Raw genomic sequence first — 26,146 nt, forward strand, 5'->3', positions numbered from 1 at the left:
AGTATTCCGATAGTTTGCATAAATTCTTGAGTCATCGTGTCATTTGCATACTACACAATAGTAATTTGATTCAACAATGTTTCAACTATCTGTCAATAGTTAATGTACAGCTACGTAATCACCTATGTTTATTGTTTCCTTAACTGAGCTAGAGCCATTAACTCTCTATTGCAAATTTCTAGAAAGCAGTATAATACCTTACTAAGAAAATAAAATAAAAAGGTTTTGCGCTTTCAAAGTTCTAAGAATTTGAATTTATTTTTTTCAGGGAAAATTCTCGCAATTTCAATTTCTAATTATAAAAAAAATAGTGCTAAATGTCTTTGATCGCTTAAAAGGCGATAGCAACAAGCTCCTCACACCATCAGAGAACGGTTTCTTCGATTGTTGGAAAAACGACGGCTTTTATTATTAAAAACCGTTTGTATTGTCTTCAGGTTCCCAAGTAAGTACTAACCGTAAAACGAATTCTGATTCTTTTACAATTGTCTGCCCGTTACTGGTAACATGGAATAACTCATAATTTATCCATCGCTACCAAAGGAATCAATACTTCTACTCATCTAAATAATATCTTCTCTTAATTTTATGTCTACTAGACTTATGTGTGATGTATGTTTTTAAGCCGCCCGTGGTGTAGGTACCTACAAGAATACTATAACCAATTTATGAAGTGCGAAACGAAATGTATAACATAATCAAGTTGGTCTGTGCGGTGTTTCTTACAAACAATCTGCTAAAAAGTTATTAGCAATCCAGTGTGAGTACAAATCTGTCTCAGTATTAAGGGCATCAACAAACGTGCTACTTAAGATATGAATGGGAGAGAGTCAGACCACTACAGACGAGCAGACAGTGCCAGTGGTCACGATGCCAACGCCTACATTGAGGACGGTTTTTTATCTACAATCCGACGCATGACCCGATGACCGTAGTTTGCAACGTCGCCAATTTGTACGAGATATCGTCCGACTTCTGCACAAGATAGAGCTACTCTAGTACACTGCCAATCGAAAATCGACAATTTAAATTCGTAACAGTGTGTTCTTTATCCTTTAAGTTTTCTCTCGTGTTATAATTTGATTAAGTAGCTTTTTTCGAGCATGACGTTTTTGTGATGGATGGTCAGAAAATATTTCGAATGTATGTTTTTTATTTACTTTGATTTTGACTTTGGGGCCTCTGCCTACTCCTTATGCACCGGGTGTTTTAAATTCTCAAACATTTTTTTGTCTTTATCTACCTATATAGATGTACAAATGTTAGTATTTCGAGACTATAAGAGATCGGCAGTTGTTTTGCGAGCCGCCACGTATGTCGGAGCTGATAAAATGAATGGCGTCGAAGCGACTCGGCTGCCCACTCATACTAATAATGATTGTGATAGGTAATAAACTCTGAAAGTGAAATTAATGACTCGTTTGTTATGAAAACATATTTATTTTTCGCTTAAATCTGGGCCTTACATAAGCGATATTGTTGCAGTTGTGGTAGCGAGGTGCGGCTTTAAGTATATTGTGCAGTGTACCGTAGCCTGTGTGTAGTGCTAACTCAAACTGACATAGAAATGTTATACGTAAAAAAATCAAATAATATTTATCGGAAACATTGGTGTATCAAAACAAAAGCGACATAAAATGCATGTTATAAAACCAAGACGCATTTGAGCTAATAACCATGAATATCCAAGAAAAAACATAAAAGCTGTTTCATATTATTTAACTAAGTAGATAATATTTTAAGTATAAATAAAAGACCATCTCGTCCATTGTAACTGACGTCAGAATCCGAAGTGGAAGCCGCTTCCTTCGCGACTCCATCTTTTATTTATAGACGATTGATTGATGAAGCAAAACGTCGTATATGAATGAATCGATTTATGGTTTCGTTGAGCAGACACTGTTTATGTACCCACTTGACGTCAGGAATCTTAAATGAGAAAAGAATAAAATCCCATCGAATTCATAAAAAGTGTAGGGAATATTTTATAGTCGAAACCTCGGTGCTGCGCACTATGAATGATAGTGACGCTCGTCGCCAAGATACTCTACCACAATGCGTAACCATCAGAAATGAAAGAGCATTTCAGTATACAAATATTGGTAGTGGATGAAATAAGTTTAAGTTCAAACCTAATAACCATTAATTTTTTAGAGAATCTTTAAAACCTCTGAACATCACCACCATCAAAGGTACGGTGGCAAAAATGGAAAAATAATCTTACACCAAAGAAATAAAGATCCTGAGAATGTTTCAATTATCATTGTAAGGTAAACTGTGACGAACACACGACTCTACAAAACACGTGACAATTTACAAGCTTACAACTAACACTCCAAGTCGAAGTATCTTGTAATTTGGGTTCGTTGTGATGAGATAGGTTAGCAACTGTCGGTGGTCGTTACACTGATTACCCAACAGTTGTTATCTGTCCGCCGGCCAGTGCGGAGCTTGTTTGAAGCGCCGCAACTTCCTGCACGATGACCTGCCCACTATCAGCTACGCTTGCGAGCTGCGACCGACTCACTGCATCTGACTGTACCTACGAATGATCGCCAAATACTGGCTCTCTTTTATTCGGCAGCGATATACTTGTTCAGAAAAGTTCCTTATTGATAAATGGATATCTAAGCAGGTATTCCTAAAACAACTATACTTTTATCTTTATAAATTCACTGGTCTTTGAAGACGGTTTGTAAACCGTCATTTTTCCAATAAAAAAAAAAACAAAAAAATTATTAAAAAATGTCTTAGTGATTAATACTTATGTATCGACCAGATCCCCGATAAGTTCGTACAGAAAATTAAATGCTATTGATATAATCGATGTCTACGCGCACAAGTACATAGTCTTCATTGTTCAATAATCTCACACATACTCATATAAACATTTCAATTGTTAATTTCTAAACCTGTCGTTTATAAGGAATATTTTAACGTTAGAAAACACAATAGCGTGTGTCACTGGATTGGAATGTTCAGCCAATGATCGAAAGCTGTCAGGTTCGGCCCATTATATTCTTTATAAGGGATTCTTATGAAGGCACACCAGTCGTATTTTTAATAAACTGGCTTCACTTTATAAATAGCTGGAAATATAAGTACCTAATAGAATGCTTAATGTGAGCAGGTAACACGATTTGAACAATAAACAATACCCAATGGAAATAAATTGAGTGAACCTTAAGATATTGAATGGCACCCTTAACAATACAATGCGAACATCGAAGAAATCAAAGTGGCAGTGCATGATGCATCTCGGGGCACAGGTCAAGAAATGCGCTCGATAACTGGTGAGATTTGACAGTGAAATAACGATAGTCTTGTACTAAGTGTACATCAAAACCAGAATGTACCACAAATGGCAGCCGTGGTCACAAATCAAGCTCACAATGGCGCGGATGATCCATTTGCTTCGAAGAAGCAGAGGTCAAGCGGCCCACTCCGACGCAGCCTGACGCATTATAACATAATATATTATTTTAATAAAAAAGCAACAGTTCATCTGGATCAAACAGGTTCGTTTTGTAATACATCACGTTGACATATTTATTGCCAAGGAAATCGAAAAGCATATTTTGTTAAAACTAAAAGAACTTAGTTGGATACAAATAGAACATTGATATTCTCTTCGTTGCGGTGCATGAATAAGACTACGCATGAATAGCGTTGTATCGATAATGTTGTGACCAAAAGTTCATCGAATTGCTTAACGTAGAAGGTTTGGGGTAAGGAGAATGGTAATGAATGTGACAGACCCCAACCCTAAGCCTATAGGTCATTTTGCTATGATAAAAGCTTGAAAACATCCATCAAAAAATGAAAAATGTTACCGCACACCTGCCTGTATTTTACAAATGTTCATGTTTTATTTATTATGTATATTTACGAAAATTCTCTATAGTGGATATTATTTATTTAAATGAAAACAACTTGTAAAACCGTAGCACTAGTCAACTGCCAAAAATATAACGTTACATTTGGACATGTTTTTAACGCGTACGTCGCGTACCTACGAAACTTAGGCCACAGAATATAGAATAGTACTACGTAATCATAATGTTACTTACTGTTTAAATTAAATAAATACTATCTATTATTATTGCCCAAATGTATTTCTATTAATAATCATGAGTAGTTTAAGTATTACGCCCAATAACCAATAATATCCTTTAATCGCATCGCCGGGCCTCATCCGGCCGTCAAACAACACTGACGGCAGCTTGTCAACATCTGTTGTTCCAATTTAAAACGATCTAACAGTGGCCGTACGTACGCACTAGTTACGTATTAAATTAGCTGCGGGGGAACTATCCAGGCCATACGGGGATAATATGTTGTAGTAGCCGTTGTGCGAGTTATATTGTTATTGTATTCCTTGTAAACGTTTTAATTATATGAAACTTTTATATGTTTAGGTAGTAATAGTATCCGAGTTTATACCTCACCTCGATAGTATAGATTTCTCAGCCAGGAAGCAGGCCTATTCTTAACTCGGAACTTTTAGAAACTTAGTGACGTACCATAGGTAATACAAATTTTCCAAAATAAATGATAGTATCCAATCATCTACTAAAAACTAAATTATCCAGTTAAAATGGATTTATAAAGTAAAATAGGTAGTTGCTCCATGTTAATAAGTTTTAGCTGAATCTAGGATAGGCAAACAAATACCTACAGAGGTTTCATATAATCTTGCTGTAATTACGGTATGCAAGAACCCGACACCTTCTCACCTAACAAAAATATTATTTGTAGACAATATTTTTAGAATTGTGTCGAGTAATTACAACAATTTAAAACATTAAATTTATAAAGCAATGTATTTCACAAGCCCAGCATTTCAATTCACACTAGATCTCTGTAACTTTAAAACCAACAAGTGTTGCCGAACGACAGTATTTTATTGCTTGCGTACGTGAGGGAAGAAGGAAGAGAGAAACAGGAGGCGTGCTTCGAGCATCCCGGATGGTGACGGTAAAAGGAAACGGGCGCGCCGGTGCCGACGAGCCGTCGTTACTTCCTTCCAAATGAACGCCTGTTACTTCATAAACTATTATGAAAGGAATGCCATTCGCATGATGTGATGTTTATTTATGACGAAAACCTATTTTACTGACTTCTTACGGCTTTTAAATGTTAATTTGGTTGATGTTTTTGTAACCAATCCTACACTTATCATGTGAAATTTATATATAATTTAAATAACGAATAAAAAAAGCAAATCAATTTTATATCAGTTAAAAATGTTCATCTTATGTTACTAAATCTAGTTCCTACTAAACATTACATATAAATCTTTTAAAACGTATTTTTATTTTGACCTGTAGATGTAACTGTCAAAATAAATAAAAACTATTTTACGAAAGTTATAGCCCAAAATTTAAGAATAAACTTTGCTAACTTCATGAACGATATTGACGTCATTTTGACAACTGTCTTACGATAATTTAATGACATTTAAAAAGTTGAAATAACTGGCAGATTCGAATAATTAATGAATTAAAATATGATTTTGTTTTCTTTTTTCAATTTTCTAATCTCGTGCATTTGTTTTTATCGTCGATAACATTTATAGTTTGTTCTTAGTGTATTGTGCAGTATAATGTAACTATCTTGCTAAGTAACTCGCGAGTGCTTTTATTTTTGCTTTATAATTTTGTTGCGTTTTCGGTTTTTAATTGCTTTTAAACTCTACGAAAGAAGATGGCTGGTAAGTAATCAAACATTATTGATGCTGTATTTTCTTCTTACTATAAGATTATATGATTATAAACTATGTAAGTACTTCAAATGTAAGACGGGAGCATGCTTCATCTATTTGTAGTAGGTAGGTTCCTACCAGTAAAAATATTGTTAGTTGTCTGTGCTTTAAAAAAAAGTACGATTATTTTTTTGGTACACTCATAACCTCATTTTATCATTGCTAGATGAAAATTTACAACAATGATATTTTTTCACTTATCTAAGTATATCTCTGTTAGGAGAGAACTATAACATTTTTTGTAATGATCCCTGTATGATGTATGATTCTTGAGATTGAAGTACACAACCATTTAATTTGAACGTCTAAGCTAGACCAATAACCTGGTAGGGAGTGAAAAAACAGAACTTGCAATAACAATGGCACTTGGCAACAATCTCAAAACTAAGATCAATAGATAGCCCATTATACAAGATAGCTATTGGGTTTGAAGTTATTTATGCATGTAAAAATGTTAGCAAATAAACTAGCAAATTCACTTTTTAAGTATATAGAATAACTAATATATAAAAATTATATTATATATCGTGTTTATAGTCAAAATGTGGCAATTAGCATTTATAATAATGGGAATTATGTTAATACCATTTTAGTCCATGCAACTTTTGTTATAATTGTATGACTGTGCACTGTGCGGTATGAATTGAAATTACCGTGGTTTCATGTATTTGTGGTCATTCTATCAATAAAATATTGCGCACTCAAATTTTATACAGTTAACAAAAACGAAGTATAGACTATGACAAGCAGTACATTTGTAAATTCTGCCTCTGCAGTCACTGCAGCATCATACCAAAGGAGTTGAAAAAAACAAGCATAATGTAGTAAACATTCGTATTTATAATATAATGTTGTCGTTTTATTTACAAATAAATACAAATTCAGTTAATAAATAAATGGTAAATTATCTACATCTTAATAAGTATGTTTTATATCTCATTTCTTAATCTTCTCTGGATTTGTGTGGAATCCAAAATACTAACGTTAACGTTTTCTTATGACACGTTACGGTCTCAAGAAAATTTGAGACTTTCGACGTTCGGGCGACACGTTCACGTACATTCACACTATACGACTATATTTACAAGGTACTCGTAGACGATTCACTCAGTGAGCGCGGGGCGCTCGTCCGACGCCGGCCCCGCGCCACCACACACCACTCGGACCAGGCACAGCGTTCACTGAGTCCACCCCCGCGCGGTCCGAAGCTCTCCGCTCGCAAATAAATATTTGTACAACGCGGTCGCGCCGCTCGACTCGGCGCTTCGGAGGGCGCGGGCGGCGCGCGGCGGGACTAGATAATACTGGAGAGCCGCGGAGGGGGCTCGGGGCAGCGGCAGCCCGAGCGGCGGCAGCGGGCGTACAGCGCCGCGCCCGCCGCCGCGCAGCCGCGCAGCGGCCAGTACAGCCACAGGCACGGCAGCGCCAGCGCCAGCGCGCCCACGCACGCCAGCCGCGGCCCGCACGCGCACGGCTCGCCCGCCTCCTCCTCGCCGCTCCCGCAGTGGTAGAACAGCGCCTTCACGCAGCACATGCACGACGCGTAGTCGACGCACGCCTCGGCGCTGCACAGGCACGAGCCGCACAGCCAGCGGGACGGCAGCGGGCGCGGGCGCGCGCACTGCTCGCAGCGGCAGCGGCCGCAGGTGTCGCACACTATCGAGTCGGCCGAGAGGGCGCCGGCGCGCCGCTTGTCGGCCGCGGCGGCCGGCTGCGTCGTCACCGGCTTGAGCGGCTGATGCGCGGCCGTGTGCGCGGGCGCGGGCGCGGCGTGCGCCCTGCGCGGAGCCTCCACGTAGGCGTTGCGCTCGCGCTCGGCCTCAGGTCGCGGCCGCAGCAGCGACACGGTGGGCTGGCGCGCGCCCGTCGGCCTGTGGACGCGCGCCGCCGGCTTGGGCGGCCGGGGCGGCGCCGCCGGCCCGCCATACTCATCCATCGAGTACGGCTAACGGCTCTCCGGGCCGTCGCCTTCCTGTTCCCTCATCGTCCCCACCTGCAGATCGAACACACATTCACATTAAATGAAAGATCACGACACGGAACATAAAACTAGATAATTAAACCACTCGACAGTTCTCACTTTCATCCACATCCATTACGTCAAAAATAAGTGAAACCTACGGTCGACTGACTGTAACTTGCTACTGATATTCATCCACACGAAGATTTCATAATCTCAACAATAAATTGTATTTTTATAAACGCACCAAGTCGAGAGAGACTCGATCAAAAAGTCTATACTACAATAGTATAATATTATCATACTATTAAGTTCTTCATGAATATTTGTTTGTATGTAATAGAAGATAGTGTTTTCTATTACATTCAAATTAGAAATTGAATGATCGAAAACCGTAAACGCAAACGGTTAAATTTTCCGGTAAATCTAGTCGCCCCTTGAGTACCCAGGGCGTATACCTGAATCAAGTAGGTAATTCTTTATTTTCAAATAAACGCACGGATGCGAAGAAGTCCATTCACATTTGTGTCAAATTTGATAATTGCGAAAGTTGCATTGCTTCTTGAGCAATAATCGGATTCTGGTTAATTAAAACTGCGTAGGTTGCCGATTTCAAAACCGCTTTTGGTTGGTTTCCTTCGTTTCTAGTAAGGATGTTGATTATTTACCGATTTGCTATCACAAAGTTGTCAGTAGTTACGACTGCTATTAGTTTAATTATTAACGTTTTTCCATAATAATAATTATAGTTTAAATGTTAAGGTAATTTGAAAGAACGAAGTATTATGAGTTGAAGTTATAGTTTAGATCAATGGTAGTAACCATTTAAAGTGTGTGATTTCATATTTTCATGAACATATTTTGATATTAAAGAGCCATAAATGGATTTAGATATGTCATGCTTTGTACTGTGTCATTTGTGAAGCATCAAGTGAAGCTAGAATCGCGTTCCGTGATTTACGACAACAATATTTTAACGTTATTTAAATCTTGCCTTATCGACTTTAGTCATAGGTCAATAGTCAATACGAATTTAAATGTATTTTATTTCTTATTTAAGAATATAGTAGACAGATACCAAATACTACTGGTTTAACCTGCTTAGCTCTCAAATGTATTCAATAATACAAAAAATAAGAACATTTTATTTTTTACTTTCCTAACCCCAGCAGCTGGAATCTTTTCAATTAATCTGTTGGAGATAATTATAAAAAAAATAGGCGATTTTGATTGTATTGGTGATGTCGTAAAAACTAAAAATATAACTTTAATTCATTTTCGTAATCAAAATAAATTAACCTTAGATATAAAACACGACGCTCGGTATACCGTAGTGCGAGTATAACTGAGATGGGAGACTCATCCTCCTACTTAATTAGGTGTCTTAATAATCACAACCATCAAAAAGTATATTGTTTATCTCGTCGGCCGAAGCTTTGTTATCTTATAGTATTTGGATCTCCCAAGTACTAGCTGGTGTCCAGACGTAATCAACATCAAAGTGATTGACTATATGATTGTACGAATTTACATAAACCGTTACAGGTCTAATTAATAAAATGTGGACCCTATTTCACGTATATTATGAAAAAAAATGATGGATCGACTTTTTCTAAAGATTATTATAATATAGATTTAAAAGAAAGTAAATAGAATCTTGTGGAAAAGAAAGTAATCCTGATGATCGTCCGAACCTTTGCCTTAAATCATGAAAATACCAAAGCCAGGTGACATTAATGCTTAAAAACAGAAACGGTTAAATGAATTGAATTTGTTAACTCGTGAAGTTTTCTGGATTAATGTAGAAATATGTATGAGTCCAGTATAAAAAGGCTAACGTTATTTCATGTAAAAAATAGAAAGGCGTTGTGCCAGTTTTGCCTTTGTTGGTACAATAATTGAAGTAAGTCCACAAATACAAAAATACGTCTTACGTTGAGACAAACTTGTATGCGTGATGGTATGAGATTGTTGTTATTATCTTGATGTAGGAATCTGAGAAAATAAATACACACATTTGCATGCAACAAATTGTGTAAACATTGTGGGGCCTTCCCGTCTAAGCCGTAAATAGTTTTATCTGGAACCAGGTATTTTTTGGATTATATCAGTGTCTTTAGGTGTATGAACTGAAATAATCTAACAAGACTTCTATAAAAAAACTATTCGTCAATTTACAAATAATATTCTTATTTTGTTTTGTCTAAATATACCTTATCTGAAGAGTTCGTTACAAGATATTAACAGTTTATATGAGCATTGTTTACAATTATTCTTTATCTGTGTTCACTGTTATCACGTCCCTGTCGAAATTGTTCTCACTGTTGCTATAATAATGCGGTTATACATTAACATTACTATTGGTGCCGTTTTAATCGCGTTATTTGTCTTAAATGCCTACTTTTTATTGTTTTTGGGCTTAGAGAAATCTTGAAACATCTATTACAGTCATATAGCATTATAGTACTACAGATTAGGTTTTTTTTGTTCTGTATGAATTACAAACGCTGTATAAATAGACTTGAATCATACAATAAATGAAAGCATTATTATTAACTCGTTTGTTGAGAACGTTCTCGCTATGAGCGCTGATCGCTGCACGTGTGCCGGTCGCCAGGCGGCGGAGCGAGGCGTCGCCTCTCGTCATTCATGTTAGCTTGATTTCTTCGCTATCCATGTAATTACTACCTACGCATGACTACGTGATCTACATGCAAAAGTTACGAGAATGTGCGGCTAGTTTCGTATCCTAACAAACAGACGGTTTTGATCAGTGGGCGAGAAGGCCCACGTCAGGATACCGTATGTACTTACGAAGCAGACATTCCACGGTCACACGTCTCCTACACACATCGCTCCACTCACAAGGGCACTCGGGCCAAGCGACCCAAAACACAACACTATGGCAACATGTAGCTTAGTGACCAAGTGGTCGTACCGCACCGTAACCGCGCCGGAAGATTCACTGACACACAAAAATACGGCAGAACCACCGAATTTCGGCCGCGCAAATCCACGGGAAGGTTCATGAGACCGGCGCGGTCCGGAGCGGCACCTGGCGCGGGCGGGGGGCGGCCCACGCACCGGCCTCGATTCTCGTCCGCCCGCCGCGCGGTTATCACTGCAATATGGCCGCTACTCACTTCCTCGCTGAAGTTCTTCGTTGATTTCTACTCCTAATCTCGACGACGGCGTTTTTTGTAACCGTTCCGAACTCGTGCGGATTCACTGCACTTATTCTTATACACATTTTAATGGAAAACCGGGAGCGCTAGGGCTACGCTCCGACGAAACGACCGTTCCGTTCGCTGGCACATTCCGCACTGGCGTCGGCCGCGGGTGCGGGTCGGCGGGAGAGGCCGCCCTCCCTTCACCGCGCAACACGCCGCCTGCGCCTCGCCTTTTTATGAATGGAAGGCGGCCATACTGAATGAACCGCGTACACGGAGCGGTTGGCCGCTATTTTCGCGGGCGAGAGCGACGCTAGGGGTCCGGGGGCGGAGGCCGGAAGCGGGCTGCGAGCGCTCGCGGTGCCAAATTTTGCGGCGCGGGCGGCGGCAGCGGATGTGCTCGTTTACCAAGCTTCCGGCGAGATCCCCCCGCGCAGCCCCATCCGGGAATTGGGTTTCCGGTCGGCGAGAGTCGCACCACCGGGATACCACCCACATTTATCTTGCACTTTCAGCACTAGAAATCTGCAAGTCTTGTTTCAGTATGCTTAAATTTCAGTTGGTTGACTATCCTCTTACTGCAAATTACGTTAAATTCAGAAATTACGTGACGTAACAGCATTGCCAATAGGTACAATAATATTTTTATTTAATGCAGAAGCAAACATCATTAGCATTCTATTTCAGATTAACGATGTTTTGAAATTCATGGGCACGTAACGTTTCCATTCACTACTATATTTTGGTAAACGCGTGGACGAGACGCGCCGGTGACGACGGCGACGGCATCTGTTATCGCGAGCGGTAATTTTCGCAAGGTTGCAGCGACAATAAGGCGCGTTGTGCACGCCGCGTCTCTGTGTCAAGGACATGCGATAACGCAGCGCCACACCGCCACGGATGTCACATTACAACCTATCACACAGTTAGAATTTACCAATCTCCCAATTGTGAAAATACCATGTAGATCCAGTGTCATTTATTTATTACGTCATATTGTTATCTGCATCTAATTCTGCAGAATACAGAACGCATAACGTATAATGACAAATATGTTTTACGGTCAGGCTGCAAAAATTGTAAAGTAACTACTATCAGACTTGTCTACGATAATTTCAGATCAGTGCAAGAATGTCTAGTTCTACTTTTAGCTTGTTGACGCAGCAAACACATTAAAGACTAATTACTACTATTAGTATACCATAGGCATTTGGTAAACAAAAATATTTACAAAAAATATTTATCTCAGTATACCGCTATTATCTCTAGAGACATTATAATATTGATACGTAAACACGGAAGACAAAGTTCAACGCTAGGTTTAAAGCGCTAGGTTTAAAGCGCTGATGGTCATATTCAAATACAAAATATGAATAAACAAAAAGCCATTCAACTCCAGAAATATGCTCGAGGAAATGTATTATTATTACACAAATTAGAACAAAAGACCGTGCAGTAACTTCGACTTTGAATGGATGGGACTAAAGAATGACTATGCCCTTACAAAAAATGTTTCTCTACCTGAGTTCGTACATTCGCTTTAGATTCTATTGTTACATATGTTGCTTGGGCCACACGTTTTGGTTGTTCACTCCATCAAAGTCAACCAACTGATGAAAATTAACACTTGCAACTGATCGCGCATATTAAACTTCTTGCATTTCAATATCCCAAATCAATTTTGTGCTTATAAATTGACATCGAACAAGTTTAGAAATTTTTCCTCGATTCGTTCAACATACATGTTAGTTGGTCTAGATACTATACCAGATTTGGTACTGTTAAGGGGCAATCATTATTATGTTTAATATAAATATTGTTTTTACGGATAATTTGGTTGTTGTTCTGTCATCATTGTATATAAGCTTAAAATTAATGCAAGGAGTGCCATATTGAACGTATAAGTTACGAAAACTGATGCCAATCATGGAAGAACAATGACAATGGGTGGCCTAAATAGGTATACATCGTCAGTGAAAACGATACCATTGCCTTCCAAGCTGTGCAGTGTATGGCCGCACTTCATGGAATGTAATGGTCAACTCACTATTCTGGAGTGTCGTCCAGACAATGGGGTTAATAAGAAATCAGTTTTCGCCGTACATGGCTCCAGTTACCCTTTGTTATATTTGAATAGGCAAATTCATAAATACAACACCTCCAAGACATGCCTGTTGATTAAGTTAGTAATATTCATTTTAATTTCCAAAGGTTTACAAAAGTTCGAAATTCTGTGCTAATAACAGTCGTTACTTGAATCATTACGGATAAACGACAGTGTTCTCATGGTAGAGTAGGCGGTGTAATCGTTGGCCCAGTCGATAGAAATCAGGTTTCGTTTGTTATTCTGAAGGCGGTGCGAGTCGATTCGAAGCGGAAGCCGCCTTCGCCTCCGCCCGTACTTTCCATCCGCCATTGCTTGCACCTATGCAGCTAAATTGGTTCCATCTGTTTTATAACTAGGTATATTCATTTAAGTATTAGAAATGATAAGCGTTCCTACATTTGGAAACATGCTGAACAAATTTGAAAACTTGATTGAAAGTGAAACGGTTGCGTGTGTATTTACAACAAGCAAAGTTTATTGTCAATTGTTTCTCAAATAATATTTATCATATTTGAACTTCCTGCTACTGTCAAAGACTATCTCGTTTCTTTACATTCAAAACCTCCAGTAACTGCAAAGATAATAATTAGCAGATAAGGTGCGTGATATGTAAATGAATTCGATATAATTATTTATTCATTCCAACATACCTATATTACGAAATAACTTGTCTAGTTACATAATAACGATAAATAGTATTGTTTTGAACATTAAATTTATCTTTTGCGAGTTTAACAACTGATAAACTGTTCATTTAAAAGTGTTGTTTGTCTAAATATATTATCGTATTGTATGGTCGAATCGTTTGATAATATTGGAGTACTAACGCCGTGGACGCGTTGAAAATAATACCGGATGTTTGTCACAGATAAAAGAAACGTGAATGAGAGCGTTGCGACTAATGTCGGTGCGATCCGCGCATATTTTGCGTCCGTTTGACTCGGGTCGTCGCGCTTTGGAAATATTTTAGTATGACAACTTTTAACGTGTATGTTAAACAGACTAGAATTGAATAATTTGCCCTGATTATTTATTTTTCTACCTAAACTCTTGGAAAAACTGAAATAAAAAATGCTATGTAATAAAGCCTTGTAGCAATTCGACGACTTCCCTTTCTTTAAATCCATGTTTTTATTTAACCTACTTTATTAATAAAGTTAGCTTAAATGTGATGTCAAGAATGATAAATGTATATGCAACTCATACAGTGGGGATAAAATGACATAGGACATAAAACACGTATTGCACGCCATCTACACAATATATATAGTAACATTGTAATTATTTTGTGCCATGTGTTGAGTGTAGTTAGGTATGATCCATGCTTACATAACATCGAGAGATAAACGTGCGTCTGAGCACATGTTTAAATAGCAATATTTTTAATTAATTGTCCGATGTGATCTCTATTACGCAATAATAAATGCTAGAATTAGTGAGGTCTAGATTGGTAGTTTTTTTTATATTTCATGCTTTGCAATGCTCTTAGTAATTTCTGTCCGATGCGGTTAATACATATGTTAGTATATAACAACAACAGTAAATTTGTATCGTGTGTCCAACTTTACACATGGCTTGTTTTATATTAAAGCGTAAGGGCTAGTAGGAGCATCATTCAATGGCTCAGATGGCTTTACATATATCTTCCAACTAAAATTGTTATAGTGCGTACGCTAACTGCGCCTTCAGATGTGTAGTAGTAGATATTCGTTGCCGTGTAATTAAGATGATGAAACATTATTCTCGCAATTCGTTCAGTGTTTCACTAAACGGTGTATGAGTAATTAAAAATGGCTACATGTATGTTTGTGTATCAAAGATGGTATTCGGTGTATTCTTGTTTTAATTGAAGGCAATTATATAAATTCCACGTAGCGGTCGGGTGAGGGCGTGCAAGTGAGGTGGGAGCATGAGGGGGGGGGGCAGAGCGGACGAGGCGGTCGACCTTCCGTGAGGCCGTCCGTCCGCGTCGTCGTCCGCCGGCCCTCCGTGCCACTCCACTGCTTGCCATCGCGACAACTATTACAGCTCCCGGCGAACGAGCGCAGGAAGCTACACCACTCAGCTTGACCCGCATGCCAAACTAACAGTGACGTACTAAATTGATAACATGTTGCCGATCTTCATATAACTTTTACAATCGAATTACTTTTATAATCCTCTTCAATTCAATTATTTCGTTCTTATTGCTAACAGTATCCGTAAGCAAAAACTCGTTTAGAAACTAATTACCTACATATAAACTTTCTAGGACCTTTTTTGGTATTTGTATCTAGTGCTTTTTCGCATCTTCTCTTAATATTACGTATTTGGCATCTAGGTGAGTTTACTTCATAAAGGTTTGCTTAAGATTGTGTTGTGTGATATGTAATAAACAAGTGGCAATTAATAATTATTTAAACAAAATTAAATCTAATAATATGCTACTTTTATTTATTTTCTTTAAATTAGTTTTCTGCAGTCAAAAGCTCATGACTAGAAAATACCAAAGTAATGACGTGCACGGCTAGAATGGACAATGTTCACTCGAAAAGCAAAAGTAGCTGTGACAGAGAGCGAGTGGAGCGTCCACAGCACGCAGTAGGGCCAATGACATCACTTTCCACCTTGAATATGCCTTAACTATCGTAGCCGCGTCATTTGATCCTATACTTTATGACTCACGAAATAGATCACAAAGTTGTTATCAGATCTTGAGTTTTGCTCCATTACTCCCATCGACATATACATGTACCATTATTTCTACAGTCCTATCTGTATAAGTTGAAAAATTAAAATACTAGTATGTAACGTGTAATGGCTTAACATTGCTTATTGGTTACAAAATGCAATGAAAATCGACGCTGTTATTGCTTTACAGTAGGTAACTACATGCACTTTGTTTGTGTATTATTTTAGATGATTTCGAACTTATAATTGAATGGTACAATCATTTTTTTTATATAAAAAGAGTGCAAAAAGACTGGGGGTGCTCGTTGTGGTTTTGTAGCTTCTTAATTTGCATACAGTTTTGTACTGCCATCTAGGACGTTTTCTTCTTCTAGAATTGTAACGATGTGTTGTCGTTACAACTTGACTGTAATATCGTGGTTACTTGGAAACGTTTAGCAGCGACTTTATAACATCATTTTTGTTCTTCTAAATGATTAACTCGGTCAAAATTACAATTCTGAAAAACATTTTATCCTTACGGTGTGTGTTCTAACTGCTGCAATTATATTTTGAAGAATTTTCTAATCTAATGAAATTTAATCTTTGTATAAATTTATTTACTTCTTACAATGTCGCCAATACGTCCTTTCATCTTTTTATTGTTGACTGTTTTTTTTGTAGTATCTGGGAGAACTTTTCTTTTTTCATGAAGTCCCGACTCTTCAAACAGTGCTACTCTTGGAGAAGTATATATATGTATAGTAGATAGAAGTATATATATCTTTTCGATTTATGTAACATAAGGTCTGTTTTTATACAAATGTCATATAACGGATGCAGGTAATATTGGACGAGTCATCATCTCGTTTTGTTAGTATGAAATCAGTTAAAAACCGACTTCTTCTGGCAGCTGTCGGTGGATTGTGGTAAGTGGTGGTAACTAGCACTGCGGTATGGAGGTGTCGTGATTTACGCCTTGGCGGCGTTGTGGCTAGGTGCGGCGCCGTGGGCGAACGGGCCAGCCTCCACCCACGCGACTCCCGCACCCGAGCGTCGAGCAGCGTCGCCGCGAATTCCGAGCCCACCACTGCTCCGTCCCACACCTGTGCTGTTAAGGTGAACATCCAATGCCGAGACTGTCGCTGATAGTGCCTCGTACCATCTTTTATTTGGCTTTTTAATACTGGTGTATCTTTTCCATTTTGGATATTTCGTATTGTCCGTCTATTGAAATGCTGCGCTTTTAATTTATAGAGTTACCTGCTACAATTTTTTAATTTAAAAATACTTATTTTCGGATGCTGAACTTCAGTCTTGCTTGATGAAATTTTAGGTGAAATATTTTTATTCCTCGCCTAAAGATTTTTATACAAAACTTATTGTATCTTTTAAGTTTTCTTTCATTTGAATCACACTCGAAATGTCAGTGGGTAAGGCCCTTAAGTGTTAAGGCAAATATCGCATATGAAATATGACAATATTGGTTGCTACCCGAATTCGTTCTTTATCATCTTTTTGCAATAACCGTTTCTGACTGTAGGAGAACCGGTATTCGAGTATTCCTATGTTGCGATGTTTGCTTAGTAGCAATTCATCGATACCTGCTTTACTTTCAAGCTCAATAATATGTGTAGTTTACCAAATTTACACTTTGTCGAATCTATTTATGTTCATTATGCGTTTCATACATTTATTCCTTCATAAATTTGCTGGGACCAGTTGACTTTAGGCCTTACACAACAGTGGTTTTTGTTAGTTTATTTTAGCAATGAACAGCTGCTGTGGCACCTTGCATATTATCTCGATATGATTTATATAATTGTATTAAACATTAAAGCTATTTATAAACGCATTCATCTAATCCTCAGAATGTATATATGTATCCTTTTTTAATTGAATCAGGTACTCGCTTCGTTAGTTTCGTGACATCCCAATTGTGCGTAGGATCATTAAATAAGCCACATATATTGGTTTTAATTAAACATTTATTTTTTACTCACCTACATGCTAATCGGGCACGTAATCAACATCTGAAAAAGATACAAAATCTTAAATACACGGTATTTACACATTTTAAGTACCTATAATATATCAATAATAGCACAGGATGTTTACGTGTCTAAAGAGATAAAATAAAATGAAAGTTGAAATTATTTGAACGAACTGTAATTAATAAATTGATGAAAACGCTATAATTCCACACAAACCAACATAAGATTGCTTAAAATCTGATACACATTCGTGAAAACAGAGTAAGTGACATGTCGAGTCGTAGAATAAGGAAAAAAATTAAGTCTTAGATCACGGATAAGAAAAACGTCCATTTGATATAAATATTCATCATGAATGAATAAACAATTCCACGTTCATAGCGTTAATCAATGAGTTGCATGCAGGCAAGAGTCCGAGTCGATGTCGAGCTCATTGATCGATCGACTCGATACAGTCAACTACAAACGCACGTTATCTGTATACAGTCTGTATTCACTGCTCACACGCAAACAAAACCGGATGATGCACACACGCACCTCTGTGAATGTGTGCGTGCGTGCGCGAAGGATTTCCTACCGCCCCGCGCCCGCGTCCCGCCACAGACCTGTTGCGCCGCTACCGGAGTTACGCCGCATAGTTACCAGACTTGATATGCCTGCTCCGCGCCGTATCGACTCAGCGCCGAGCCCACGCACACCACGACACACCGTTCGAACACTTAATTATCATGGCGCAGCACTCGTGAAATTGCTGTGCATCTCGCCTGGTCTCATCGACATCTTTTATTAATCTGATATCTTCCATTACCGGTTGCACTGAAGTAAAACATCTAACCCGTTCGATTTATAGCCCCTCTTATGGATGCAGCCGGATACATGACATCATGTGATGCTAATTCACTCAGACGGCGCTATCATTTAGTATTTATAAATCTTCTAAGGCATCCATCTTTATATTAGAGTTCTTCAACAAGTTACTTATTTAAATTTAGATTATCTCTTGAGGAGTTTTAATTTGGGACCAAACAGATTTCACAAAATATTTTTAGAACCATTGTACATTCATTGTCTTTGTATGGGGTTATTTATTTATCTGACAATTTAATTACACCAATGTCCAATTAAAAAACAATGTTAAAAATACTTACGAACTCTATTCTAGTTTTAAAACTTTCATCGTAAGTCTGACGTAAGGTTCTTCAAATTTCAAAATGGGGCAATTTATAATTCCTTAAACCGTCATGTAAGAAGTGCAAATATATAGGCTACGCGCGAAGTCTTTGGGTTGTAGGTAGTTAGGTACACATAAGAAAAGCACGATGGCCGCGAGTTAAGCACAGTGAAAAAACAGGTAGCGCCGTTCCACCGTATCGATCTTTAAGTTATTTATCTTTTTTATCTGGAGCTGAGCTCCGCGTCTCGGACCCGAACGGAAGTTGTAACGATTTTTAATCGTAGCATCTCGGCCGGCCGGTTCGTATAGCCGCTTTGGACAAGAGTTTATATTATATTTTTTGTAAACAACCACCGGAAACGGGCTAGAGAACGCACTGCTCTGGAACACATATCTTCCATTACGTCTGCCTCTCGGTTCTCAGTAATAATGATAAGGGATACAGATAAGACTCAATGTTAAAACAAGATCTACGACATTTGGTTTCATTTGAGAGCGAAGACGAAAAACTTACAACATATCCTAATTAAAGGGTCACTTCATAATATCCGTCTGTAGTCATAAAAAATGCCACATTGACTAAGTTAGCATAAGATTATCAAAGATGGTATCAATGTCAGTAGCTGACCCCGTACAGCACAGACTGTAAATTGCGACGATGTATTTTAGTAACATTTTTCTGCCAATAGCGAAGCGTGGGCGCGTGATAATGGCCCAAAATATCCACGTTCTCAACGCCCACCCGGACCATCGAGAATATTACTCTACAGATAAATTATTCTTATCCAAAATGATGTTCAACGGACACGACGGAGCCACCAACTTAGTCCTACGACAGGGCTCCTTTCCAACAAAACTGTAGAAACAATTTTAGAAAGTTCTTATTTGTTGCCTTGGTAGTCATCGATTAATACTTGCAAGAGAACTAGTATTTTAGTGACGATGTTTAGTAGATGGTACAATAGCTGTGGAATTAAATAGCATCGTCTCAATTGCAGTATTTACACTAGGAAAACATTCGCAGGATCTCAACTGAACGTGATCTTGCGCAGTTCACTATCTAAGCCTACCTGAAGGTCGTAAATGTCGTAATGGCACAAGGCGTAGATTGTTTAGGTCTATTGACAAGAAAAAAATTCAAGGATAAATGATAATACCTATAACAAATCAAAGTTAGCTTTTTTGTAATAATTTGGCATGTGTAAATGATGCCCTACGAACTTGTTCACAAATATACAACTCCTTTAATTTCGTTTCCTTTCTAAGATCCTTTTCCATTTCAATGTTGTTGAAGTTTAAGTTTTCTAAGTATAAGGAACGCTGACTACACCTATTACATCGTCTATCTTACTGAAAGATCGGCTGTCAAGATGAAGAGTTCCGTACGTTGTCGCGGACCGGCGCCGTCGAGTATTTATATCCCTTTGAAGCGGCCGCTTCTTCTGTTTTCGCTGTTTAAGTTTACTTAATCTCTAGTCCTTTCAGTTTAAAATATTAAGACAAGCAATACTCTTTGCGTTAACATTAACAACCAGCATCTTTGTTATGCGACAACACTTTTTGAGTGATAGAGCGATTTTATTAAGTATGTCTTCCGTTATTATGTACCTCCGTCTTTAAATTATAATTCTATTTGGCCATTTCATAGACAAAATAGAATAAGCAGATTTTTAACCGATTAACATGTATAAGGGACCGGCAAGAACGCTTAACATCTGTATATTCAGATAGGCCTAGCATGTCACAACTTTGTTAGAAATACTTAGTTTTATGCTTAATTACTTTAGCGTTCAAGAAATACCGACATTCGTTTTTGATCGCTCTTTGACTCCCACTACTTCTATACAGCGTTGTTATAAAAAGTTAGCTAGGTTTCATGTTAAATAAGCTTTAAGCACTGCGTTCTAAACTTGATATTCGATTTTTCCTAGAGTTTGTAATGCACCTAAAAATGAACACTTTTCATATTTATTTTATTTAGTTACCGATACACTAATCTATACATATAATAAAATTGTAGAAAAGTGAAAACTGTACATTGAATATTTTTAAAAAGAATAATTGCAGGGTGGTCTACTAACGATTCCGATGCCGAAAATGTGATTTTTAGAATTTTTGTCTGTTTGTCTGTTTGTCTGTTTGTCTGTATGTATGTCCGGAAAGATCTCGGAAAGTACTGGATAGATTTGATTCAAATTTTCAGAGAATATATACAAGAGGTCCGGTCAACATACTTTTTACTTATTACCTCGCTTTTCGTTACAGGGGGTGAGCAGGAGCCTTTTATATCTATACACAAATATCAAATTATCTCATAAACTACTGAATATATTTCGTTCAAATTTTGCATGAACCTTATCGTACGCATGATACAACAAATATACAAAAACCATAACGCTACTATGCAGGGGGCATGAGCAGTAAAGTTTTAAATATTTGGACTCACCCGTAACATCGTGTAATACAATTATGAGGTGTATTTTCACCCCATTGAGTAGTAGGCAGCACGGTCATCAGATTACACAAAAAAACATCACGCTATTTATCTTAAGACTTTTGGCAGAGCAATAATAGGATTTTTCGAAAATAAATAATTTTCACAAAATTAGTCATTTTATTCTCTTTCAAGTCTATATAGGCCTACCGCGACTATTTCACAAGTAATATAAAAGAAACATAAACCAATACTTTTTTTTAATGTAATTGTTACCGTAATCGGTACATTCTTGAAAGAAAGGAACTTAAATTACTTTTATTTTTATTGATGTACTAAAATTACTCAAGTTCAAATGTGGAATGCCGTAATATGATTTTGTATTTATTTACGATAGGTGTATATACCTATGTTTTTAGCTCGGTAACGTTAGCGATGCTACTTCAAGATCAAAACATTCGCAGTGACACTCAACCCAAAGTTGCATGTAGTTCACATTGATCTCATCTATAATTATGCATAACAAAAAAAATACTGAACGACACAGTTAATTATTACCTTGGTACATCTGTAACAACTAGAAACAAAAATATAAACTTTCAAACAAAAAAAAGCCTTTCAAACAATGAAATAATGTTTTCTTAAATTTGCAACATTACATAGGCCAAAAGTATTTCGGATAAAAAAGCCCAGAAAACTTGCATAAAAACTGCATAATAGGTATGCAATGTGAAAGATCTAAAAGACCAAAGCTATCAATGAATTGACATTATGTATCTATTGATTGAATAATGTCTACTGATACCTGGGATTTTTCAATATTTTAACGATTTGATCGGTCTACATCCACCATTATAGAGACCACACACGTGGTCCTTTTCAAAAAATTCCTTTAACAATTTATTGTATTCTCTACTTATTTAAAATTTTCTTCTTTCGTAGCCTGGTAAAAACAGGGGAAGGAACGAGACTGAATGAGTTTCTGAGATCCCTAAGCCGACGAGGATTAGGAACATATTTTTGGAAATTTCCCCAATAAGGCTGATAATAGCGTGTAGCTATCAGCACTTACATCCGTCACACAATGTCTGGAAAATTCATTTTGGCTGTCGGTATCGACAGCGTAACCCCATAACCAACCTCATGTAGTCTTTATTTAAGTTCCATTTATGCAGTAGGGATGACGGTATTTTACTTCAATGATCGTCAGGTAGGTTAACGAATGAAATACGTAATTTTTCTTTGTAAATTGGTACAGTAAATAGAACTCATGCACATGAAGTCACTTTTATGTTCATATTTTTGCTTTGTCGTAACATCACAAATTACACATATCCTATACTTTAGATTTTTGTCACTATCAATTTTGAAAAAAGGGGTGCCTGATATTTTTTTATTATCACGCCATTTATTTATCAGCAATTTAAAGGCAAATCATGATCAAAACACCAGGGGGGCAAGATAACACGTTTACCAACTTTTTTATTTTGGAAATATTCCAAATGTTTGTGAGGATGATCAGTTTTAATATTAAGAGGACAATCAAACATAGAGTGTTTCAGGAAACCGTTTATTTGGGCGCAATTTTGCAAAATCTTATATCTTATGACACTAAGTAAAATCCACAGTTACCGAGCCCGACTCTCACTTCACCAGCTCCGTCCACAAAAATAATTTGACATCTTCCTTATATCGTCAGGAAACATCGTGTGTGAAAATAACAACTGTCTGGCTATCACTGTTCCTGAGAAACAGCCAGATGACAGACAGACAAACGGACACCGAGGCCTCAGAAATATGGTTCTGGTTTACCTCTTTGGTTACAGTACAATAATAATTTTATGATACCTCATAATCACTGTCATAATCCGTCTAGCAATTTCGGGTGTAGGCCGGCCCAAGAACAGACGTGCTCGAAAATCATAACCCACCCAATTAAAAAATGGAAAACCCTCGAAAGTAAAACATTTTTAGCAGAAGTGCTTAAGTGAGTATAACTCAGTCTTCAGCATTTTTTCCTACTTGCACCCCCCCCCCATTTTTAAACGGCTCGATTTGTAAAACATGTCTAAACGAACACTCGCACATAATTCACGTTTAAATTAAAATAGTTCAATTCGTTCGGAAGCTATGATGTCACAGACAGACAGGCAGGCAGATATGTCAAAGTTATAAGCCTTCTTTTTGGGATTAAATAAGAAAAATTCATTAAAACAGCTCTGAAATATTTTACACCAGGATAGTATCGTAAACGATGAAATGTGTTTGATTCAAACATTTGATAGTCTTTGGGCCGCTCAAGATTCATTATAATTTAGAAATAAAAAAGCAAGCTTAAAATATAAAAAAGTGTTTTATTTTCAATATTGCATTACATTTTTGAGGTGATCGTTATTATTAAACTACATAGTTTTTCACATCTTGAAAATCACGCAGACAAAGTCGCGGGCAACAGCTAGTATGAAATAAAATAAAAAAAGTCGTTTCAGAAAAAGCTGCTGCTTTGCAAAACTGTATGTACCTGTATGTATCTGTTGGTTGTTTATTCTGATGTTATAAACTGTTGCCAATGTACAGCTACAAATAAAGCTGACGAACTATTTTATATCTTACGACTTCTACGTTAGGAACTCGAAGCGAGACATTCGATATTTAGTAGAGGTAAGTGTAGAATGTCTTCTACACATCGACATCCCGGCAACGGAGCGGTCGCCGAAGAACCAGTTTCATTTAATCATCATAATTGCGTCCTCCGTTAAGCCTATCCCGTGCTCGAGTGAGGTAGAGGCGAGAGCACACATGTAACGTTCAACATGACACTATTCAACTCCGTTTGAAGCTTAGAAACGTCTTTAGTGTTATCAAAATCGTTATCTTTATTCGGTTATTCTAATAAACAAGAATTGAATGAAGCATTCTCGGATCAAAAAGATAAAATAAATTCCTAAACTAAACAACCAACTTGAATAATAAGCCAATATTTATATTTAGCTACAAAGCAAAGCTGTTAAAAACTACGTTATTTGTGTATTAAGAATTTTTGCCAAGTTCTCAAGCTTTAGCCAATCGTCATTGGTCGTTTTGATAAGCTGACACAATGTGTTATCTGTGTACGCTACACGAGAACGAGAAAAAATATTTAGTCAAAATCTATCAAGGCCATGCCTTACGCGGAACTCTCGATTCTACAGTAAGTTTTTGATATGTTTAATGTGCGCCAAGTTGGACAATGTCAAATAAGTTACTGCGCGGACATTTAGAGGGTATTTAATAAATACAAATCAAATAGCTATTACATTTTTGTCGATATGAAATGTTTGATTTTGTGAGATCGATACAAGAAAATATTATTTTTATAATTGGATATGGTTTTGTAATTTCTGCTTTTAAAATTAGAGTTTTAGATGCAATGTTTTCATTTTTGTTGCCTGGTCATTAAGTTAAGCGCATTGACTGCAGTCAGTGAAAAAGGGCTTCAATTTGAGTCAGTTCCTTCCCAGAGCAAGTCACGACATAATATGCTTCGTGTTGTTTCCCGCTGCGAGGTAGGTTTCTTATGCTTCACTTTTTCAAAATTTACTTTTTATTTCCTTTAAATAAGGCACATCAAAATGATACCTACTCAATATACATAATGTAATTTGACAATGTTATATTTTATTGATTTTAAAAGTAATCTTGCTTATCAAAATCCTCCTATGAATATAACTGTACGAAGAGTGTTCCCGTTTCTTCGGAACATACACGTCTGTGCTTCCCAGTTGTGACGTAAAATAGCTTTTGGTAATTCCGCTAGCCTCCGTAGAGGCGTAGAGTCGAACAGACGGCGCGGTAAACAGGAAGCGGTGTCGGGTAAGCGAGCGTTGGCAAGTCTTCAACTAACACGTGGTACCGCTGACGACGCGATGCGCACTCGCAATATTTGACTAGCATTATAGTGATGAGGAATTTTATACTGTTTTATTATACGTCGGAATCTCCTTCATGTTTATTCAATCAAATATACCAGTCTAAACAATCGGCGCAAATCAAAGGGTACATGCAAACTTATAGTAGAGAGTATAGTAGAGACCACAAATACTACTTTCTGTGGACGAATGTTGAATTTAGTAAGTTACTGCTTGTCGGCGACTAAAAGTAAGGTGCCGCGCTATCGCCGGCAAATGGTGTGGGGTACCGCGCACATAGCGGTCCGCCTCACACACATTTTTCATTAGAAATAAGATATTTGCATTTTTGTTTATTTGTTGTAATTTACGTTGGTTAGGTTAAGTTGTTATTAGTTATAATAGTATCAACAACCCAAAGTAAGGCGCCGCGCTGCCGCCGGCAAAGAAAGGTGTGGGGTACCGCGCACATCGCGGCCCGCCCCACAGACATATAGTGAATTAGAAATAGGATTTTACATATTTTTATTATTGTTTATATTTCTAATTGTTGTTATTTACGTTATCATAGACTATTGTCACATTTGTGTCCATTTGTAAAGTTATTAAGTGTAAAATTGCTGAACTATGAAAGTTAATGGTTACGTAATAAGAATTGTAAAATTGACTTTTTTACTTTAAGTGTTTTTAAATGTAAGGGTGAATATCTTATTGGAAATCGCCCAGAAACGCCAAATCCGTTGGAATTTTGAAGATCGGCCGTCGGAGTAAAAAGTTATGAACAAATGTGTAAATGACTCCAATAAGACGGCCGGTATATTGGTGTTTCTGGGTCGATAATTAATAAATACAATTAAGTACGTATCTTGTAAGGTGTTATTTAGATAAGAATAACAAATATTTATCATAATAAAACATAAAAAGGTGTATTTAATGTAAAATGGATGAATAAATACAAGGTAAAGGGGTTCGCCAAAGTGAAAATTAACTCCAATACGAGTCTTATT

General features: G+C 37.4%; 1 protein-coding gene and 1 long non-coding RNA gene across 6 annotated transcripts in view; one reads left to right on the top strand and one right to left on the bottom strand.

Annotated features, from left to right (window-relative positions):
• The first annotated feature begins 254 nt into the window (after window positions 1-254).
• On the top strand, window positions 255-3,713 carry LOC113507746. Its single transcript, XR_003401896.1, has 2 exons — window positions 255-2,635; window positions 3,131-3,713. It is a non-coding gene; the product is annotated as an uncharacterized LOC113507746 (long non-coding RNA).
• A 2,998-nt stretch (window positions 3,714-6,711) lies between these two features.
• LOC113507706 (protein sprouty) overlaps window positions 6,712-26,146 on the bottom strand; it is a 34,929-nt gene continuing 15,494 nt past the window's right edge. For 2 of the 5 annotated variants that reach the window (XM_026890667.1, XM_026890660.1), the window contains 2 exons: window positions 17,654-17,683; window positions 6,712-7,757 (listed from right to left, as the gene is read on the bottom strand). In XM_026890667.1, coding sequence (XP_026746468.1) covers window positions 7,059-7,700 — 642 coding nt within the window. In that variant the 5' untranslated portion in view covers window positions 7,701-7,757; window positions 17,654-17,683 and the 3' untranslated portion in view covers window positions 6,712-7,058. The other 3 variants (XM_026890673.1, XM_026890648.1, XM_026890652.1) reach the window with 3 other exon arrangements.

Source organism: Trichoplusia ni, chromosome 2 (genome assembly GCF_003590095.1).
Source record: "Trichoplusia ni isolate ovarian cell line Hi5 chromosome 2, tn1, whole genome shotgun sequence".
In the NCBI taxonomy this organism is placed as follows: Eukaryota; Metazoa; Arthropoda; class Insecta; order Lepidoptera; family Noctuidae; genus Trichoplusia; species Trichoplusia ni.